This window comes from Mus caroli, chromosome 2, assembly GCF_900094665.2.
Source record: "Mus caroli chromosome 2, CAROLI_EIJ_v1.1, whole genome shotgun sequence".
Taxonomy (NCBI): Eukaryota; Metazoa; Chordata; class Mammalia; order Rodentia; family Muridae; genus Mus; species Mus caroli.
The window spans coordinates 83,239,095-83,246,412 of NC_034571.1; the positions used below are offsets into that span (position 1 = coordinate 83,239,095).

A 7,318-nucleotide genomic window follows, 5' to 3' on the forward strand; every position below is an offset into this window, starting at 1 on the left:
AAGAAAGAAAGAAAGAAAGAAAGAAAGAAAGAAAGAAAGAAAGAAAGAAAGAAAGAAAGAAAGAAAGAAAGAAAGAAAGAAAAGTATTATCCCCTTCTCCCCTAGGGCCTTGAACTTTTTCATAAGTTTTTATGCTGCTATCTTCAAAGACTTAAGATTGCCATGAATTAGGTGGAAGGAAATGAAAAAAAAAAATAACAAGCATGTACAGAAAAGCTGTGATTGATTGGAACATGTGCTCTGGTAGAGATGCAACAGGAACAAACTGGAAATGCTACATGCTCATTTTACACAACAGGAAAGAGGAGGAGGTGGATTAATTGATCTTCATAGGATGTCCCTGCAGGAGAGCAGTCTCAGGTTGAACTCATCCTAGAAAGGAAGCTGTAGTTGATTGTTTCTGCATTTAAATGGTTATAACTAATTCATTCATTCATTCATTCATTCATTCATAAATATCCATAATAGAACAAGAGGAAGGTTTCCTTCCTCTGAAGTTAACCCAGTGAAAGCTTTCCAAGGGTTTGAGGCATTAGCATCCTTGACATGGCCATGATTATGTCAATAATGTACGTTGTGTTCTGCATCTGCTCCTCACACTCTTGATGAATTTCCAGTGCTGCCATGTATTTCCTTCTCTAGAAATCTTCTCGATCCAATTTAAAGGAGTTTGGTTACCTATAAAACATTCATGTAACTATTACACTAGTAGGTATATTTTTTTTTCATGTCAGTATTTCAATATACAGTGTTCACAAATGATTAAGACCTTTGGAAATTTTCTACAAAACTAACCCCACAAAGACCGTACTGCACCAAAGACAGTACTGACACCTCTAGCTGGAGGTGTCAAGATAGCCTGACACTCTGACTGTTGTCTTCTGTGTATGAATCCCAGGAAAGCCATTTTCTAGCCGTTTCTTCCAAGGAGATAAATTATTTTTGCTTTTCTTTCTGCTTCATTCTCAGCTACTGTTTTTATTCCTTTGGATAAGGTCACATTTTACAAGTTCGATCCTTTTATTGATTGCATCTTTTCCTGGGATCATACTTGCTATTATTACAGTGCACAAAGTGCTTTTTTTGTGATAATGAGACACTTTCAACACACATCTTGTCTTCTAAACTTAAGTAGCTAAAAATATTCCCCATAAACCCCACTTCATTCATCCATATATATATATGAATGTATATATATATGAATGAATGAAATATATATATGTATGTGTGTGTGTGTACCCATATTTTTGCTTACTTTCCTTGTGGACCTAGCCAAATACAGTTTAAAAAAAGAAAAAGGCCAGCCCATATACTGAATATGCTGTTGTCCTGAAGTGTCTTCTCACCAAATAAATTAAAGTGTTTCCTTTAACTTCAACCAGTTTCTCAGGACAGAGTGAAAAGGAAAACAGACTCTTCAGCCAAATACCATCTAAGTGACCCCTTGTATATTTTCTGTTAGAGTCCTGTGTTCACTCTGAAATTTCATGATAAAGGCTTTCATTGTCTATTGTTTCTCAGTATTCTTATTTTCTAAGGTCTTACCAGAGTGTCCCATGGAACACTATCTGTGGCATGCTAGGGCTTTTCTAGCTTAAAGTACCAAACTCTTTGACATTAAAGCTACAAATCAGTTGTGAAGACTACAGATCAGAAACCTATGATTATGTGTTTTATAACACAAACCTCACTCTTCATACTAATTTTTTATCAGCTATGTTATTCATTGCTGCAACAGAATTCCCAACACAGGAATCTAATGAAGGATAAGTATATTGGCTTAAACAGTTTCATGGGTCAGTCCATTGTGGTTGGTAAATATGACATCAATAGGTTGAGGCAGTTTATCACATTGCATTCATAATCTGGAAGCAGATCAGTGAAGATCTATGCTTTGCTACCTTTCTCCTTTTGTGTAGTATTTATGGCATAAATCAAGAAAAAAGCTCCCATTTTTCTAGTGGATCTTCCCACATCAATAAAAGTATTCAAGAGGAGCCCTCAGTGATGTTTCTAGTGACTAGTCTAATCATGAAAATTCTTCTCATGTGTGCCTGAAGGCTTGTCTACAAAATGGCTGTAGATTGTGTGAAGATGACTATCAGAACTATTCATTGTCAAGCCCACCTTGTTTATTTGTGCTATTGCATTGTTTTTACTAAGTCATGAAGCACTTTATTGAACAAGAGTGATGAGAGTGGGTACCTGTTAGTTGAGCCTGATTTTAGTGGGGAGGGGTAATTTTTTCTCCTCTTTAAGAAAATTCATCTTAAGAATTCATAAGTCAGCCAGGCATGGTGGCACACGCCTTTAATCCCAGCACTTGGGAGGCAGAGGCAGGCAAATTTCTGAGTTTGAGGCCAGCCTGGTCTAAAGAGTGAGTTCCAGGACAGCCAGAACTTCACAGAGAAACCCTGTCTCAAAACAAACAAACAAACAAANAAACAAACAAACAAAAACCCAAACAAACAAAAAAAGAATTCATAAGTCTTCTGATCCTTTTGACAACTGCTTCTCTGTGAAGACCAAGTATGCCTGAAATTTGCAACAATCTTCACAATAAAACCCTATCAGATAATGGAATTAAAAAAAAAAGACTCTACTTATAGTTTGAATCATAATTTAAAAACTGAAAATGTAGAGTCCAGATGTCAAAGGATATTCATTCCTTTAATTTATCTGTAAGATGATTTAAAAACATATTTAATACAAGAGAACTAAGCACTGAGTCCATATCTTGATAGAAAACTTAAAGTTGCACATTAGACTCTTCCAGAAGAAAACAAACCAAACCATTTGGTACTTTATATTTTTAAGCATTGATTCATATCTCTTTTGTATCTATTACAACACCATAGAACATGAAAAATTAAATGATTCTTGAAAATATTTGGAATGATATTATACAGAAGCACCATAATTTCAATAGTCTACAAATGCAAGATACAGAAGGTCTATTCTTTCTATATAAATTTTACATTTGTGTCTTGACACAAAATTACTTGATATAATTATACACTGTAAATTTGTATATCTGTTAAATAAATGTGAACCATCAAACACTAACAATTTCTCTATTATACTTACTGAAACAGAAATTGTTGAGATTCTGGGTTATTATTTAGGGAGCCTATGGCTTCTATAAAGGCAGATCCTTTTAGAGAGTTAGTTTAGGAGCAGGAAGGCTATGGGAGCTCTGGAGGGAGCTGGACAACATGGGAACACAATAAGGAGATCCAGGAAAGAGAGAGAGCCTATGTGGTGATGTATAGATGTACTTACATAGTGGTTTGGACATTGAAGGGTATAGAATACATATGGAAAGAGCAGTGTGTAACAATGGGCAATAGAACAATTCCCAGATAATCTGGGTAAGGGTTAAAAAGAGTCGGCCCAGTTGATTGTATGGGAAAGGGTGTGTTAAGGAAACTAAAAACAGACTTTTAAGTTGGAGCTCCTAGTAAATTGATACCTAAAACTTAATGTAGTTGTACTGGGATCGGAAATGTACATCAAGATGGAAACAAACATCAAGATCCAAACTTAGGTTCTCATGTATATATAGCAAGATCTATTACAAATTGAGCCATTTCCCTGGCCACATAAATTAAATAATTTAATGCTTATCAGAAATATTAAACAATCTCCTCCACATTTTCTTGATGGCATTCTTCATTTCCTTATTCCTGAAAGTGTAAGCCAAAGGGTTTAGCATTGGTGTCAGGACATCATCAAATATAAACACATTTTTCTCAAATGAGAATTCAGAATTATTTCGTGCATATATTAATATGCAAGGGACAAAGAACAAAAGCACAACAGTAATGTGGGATCCACAGGTGGAGAGAGCTTTACGCCGCCCTTCAGAACTGTGGGTTCTCAGAGTGAACAAGATGACACCATAGGAAACAAGCAAAATAGAGAAGATAATGATGCAGATAGAACCACTATTGGCAAATACCAAAATGACAAAAATGTGTGTATTGGTGCAGGCAAGCTTTAGTAATGGGAACAAGTCACAAACAAAATGATCAATAACATTGGGGCCACAGAAGGGCAACTGCAAAGTGAAGATAATTTGTATGATAGAATGCAAGAAGCCTCCTGCCCAAGCTACTCCGACTAGGATGCCACAGAGTCTCTGGGTCATGATGGAAGAGTAGTGCAAGGGCTTGCAAATAGCCACATAGCGGTCATAGGCCATGGCTGACAGGACAATCACTTCCACCCCTGTGAAGAAGTGGACAGCAAAGAGTTGTATCATACAACATTCAAAGGAAATGGTCTTCCTCTCATAGAAGAAGTCAACAATCATCTTGGGTGTGATTACGGAAGAAACACATGCATCCAGGAAGGATAGAAAAGATAGAAAGAAGTACATGGGGGAGCCAGAAAGTGAAGGACTGAATACAATTGTTACCACAATTATGATGTTTCCTCCAATAGTTGCAAGGTAGACCAAGAAAAACAAAACAGATAGTATTTTCTCAACTTTTGGGTTCTGTGAAAGTCCCAGAAGTATGAACTCAGTGACAATGGTCTGGTTTTGCATGCTTCTTCCAAAAAATTCTACAAAGTAAATGTGTATATGTAAAGAGTTTGAAAATGCTGTATGTACTTTCACACTTGTGCCATGACGTGAACTGCCAACTTCAGGGTTTTGGATCCATAAAGACAAACAGATGGTTCTTTTTCTTTTTTAATGAGGTGCGGGAAAAGTTAATGTAGGTCGACCTGGACTTCAAATAATCATTTCACCAAAGATGATGTTAATCTCTCAATCATTGCTCCTCCACTTCCAAGTGCTAGGATTACAAATATGCCATCACAACCTGTCAGATCCATAGTTTTATCATGATATGCCACAAACTGTCAACTAACAAGAACATGTGAGACTTGATGTTAGCATTGTTGTTAAGAATGGTACATACATATGCTGATGTGAAAATTGAAGCACTCAAAAGAAAAGCAAATGTCACCGTGTATATGTTATATGGGTATATGTATTAAGTTTGTATATGTGTGTATGGTTGTGAGTTTGTGTGTGTGTGTGAGTGTTTAGAAAGAAAGAAAATCTTGAGAGTTAGTGAGTTGGAAAACAGTTGGAAGGAATTGTAGTAGGAGAAATTATGATCAAAGTATTATAAATTTTTTAATTAAAGTGTTTTTAAAATAATACCAATTTGATATACATTTGATATATATAGTATGAATTTGAAATAAATTCAAACAATGCTTTCAAAGAAGATATAAGAAATAACTTCAAATTATAATCATGTTTATAGTTTTTATACCAATAAATTCAGTTTTAAAATTTTATTGTAGGAATTAAATGAATATAGATTACATCAGGGTACGAGTCCATATACTAATATTTTATTAGTTTATAACACTAACATTTAGTGATTATCAATTTCCTCCCTTGTTATTAAATGCTATAGAGGTTTCTAAAGCAAAGAATCATTGAAAATATAATTACCTAAGACTTTAACTATAAAGCATTTTTATAGTATGTAGGATAAAAGAAACATGGGAAAATTAAGCATCTATTTATTGATATTGTAGCTATTTTATATAGTGTACAATGAAAAATATTTTGAATGTATATTGTTGTTATCAAAATATTTTATTAGAAACATCAAGATTAAAACCACAAAATCAATTTTTCTTTAAAATTCTGAAAAACGAGATATCTGTTTTCAGATCATTCATTACATTATTAAAAGTGGAGCTCATGTGCTAACATAGTATGACATCATACACAGCATACTTAAACTATTATAGTCTTTCCATGGTCATGGTGCTTAATCAATCCTCTCTTGTCTTCAAATTCTCTTGGATTTGAACTGTATATTTTCCTGTAAGGACTTATATTTAAATTTATTCTAAAATTATCCATGGTCTTCTTATTACTAAGAGTCATAAATTTGAACACTAAAGTCCTGTCCCTGGTCTTGCTCAAGATATATCACTGTAGAAACTGATAATTGAACCATTTCCTTGAGCAATGATCTTGGACTATGTCTCTCGTCGAGCACAACTGTCTGTCTACTATTTCCTTCCCATTAATTTTTGTAATAAAGATCACTACTACACCAGTCTATCTGCAGATAATAGGATGTTTTTGTAAACACAAAGTGTGTTTATATCTAAAACTATCAGAGGAAATAAACAGAAAAGTTATCTATATAGTTGCTTTAAAATATATTTAAAACAAGTGAAATATTGGTTTTCTATATAAACAAGTTAAAGTTGAAATATTAGTTTAATTACTACCTTTGTTAATATGTTCATAAGTCAATCATATTTTATTCAAAAATTATCTTTAAATTAAATGTTATTTTGCATGTATAGCTAATTTACATGGCTTTCAGGGAAGTGAGTACTTTCCAGATTCCCAATCCCATTTCTCTCTTCTCACTATTGTTCTGCTGATTTCATTAAAGAGTTCAACTCACTTATATTGTTTCTGTAATACAGGCAAATTCTGTTTCCTTCCATCTCCTCTCTAAAAGATTTTGGATATTTGGCAAATAGTATCTAAATGATTCAGCTCATTTTAAGACAGGCCAGGTCATGACTACCACCACTCAAGCAGTTCAGAACATCAACCACTCAATTTCCTTAACAGTTCAGATGTAGAAACCTAATGCTGGAAGACTCTTAAGTGGAGGAGAGGGACTGAAATCAAATGACTTCACTTTATGAGATGAATCATTCTGACCATAATGCCCTCTCCTGTGCCATATCTTAATCTGTAGTCGTAGAAATAGAACATTTTATATACATTTTCAGTGTCATGAACCTATATTAGTGTTCTTTACTATTCAAGTATTAAAGTAGTGACTAAACTAGTGTGTAATGGATAATGTATTTAAATATGGTTTTATTATACATTGTACAGAAAAATATGGTGCCTTTTATATTACTTATTTTCCATTAGATGTTGAAAATAACTTTAGTTTCATTAAAATTGATAAATACATAAAACAGAACAGAACAAATGGCCTATGAGTAAGAAAGCAAGAAGAAAAGGAAGGAAGGGACAGAAAGAGTGAGTGAGAGGAGAAAAAGAAACGAGGGAAGAAATAAGTTTGCATAGTAACAACACTTATTAGGCATTTGACCAGTCATCATATTTATGTGCTATTTTCTGGTTGCCTAGGGAATCATTTCATTCACATCTATGTGGCCTAACTTTGACCACAAAAATTCTCATTTACCGCTGGGCGTGGTGGCGCACGCCTTTAATCCCAGCACTCGGGAGGCAGAGGCAGGCGGATTTCTGAGTTCGAGGCCAGCCTGGTCTACAAAGTGA

At 34.3% G+C, this 7,318-nt stretch overlaps 1 protein-coding gene across 1 annotated transcript; it reads right to left on the reverse strand.

Annotated features, from left to right (window-relative positions):
• Positions 1-3,616: 3,616 nt before the first annotated feature.
• Positions 3,617-4,552, reverse strand: LOC110289574 (olfactory receptor 4C15-like). The gene has a single exon (XM_021155851.1). It carries the CDS (start codon positions 4,550-4,552, stop codon positions 3,617-3,619), a length of 936 nt encoding a protein of 311 aa, XP_021011510.1.
• Positions 4,553-7,318: the final 2,766 nt, after the last annotated feature.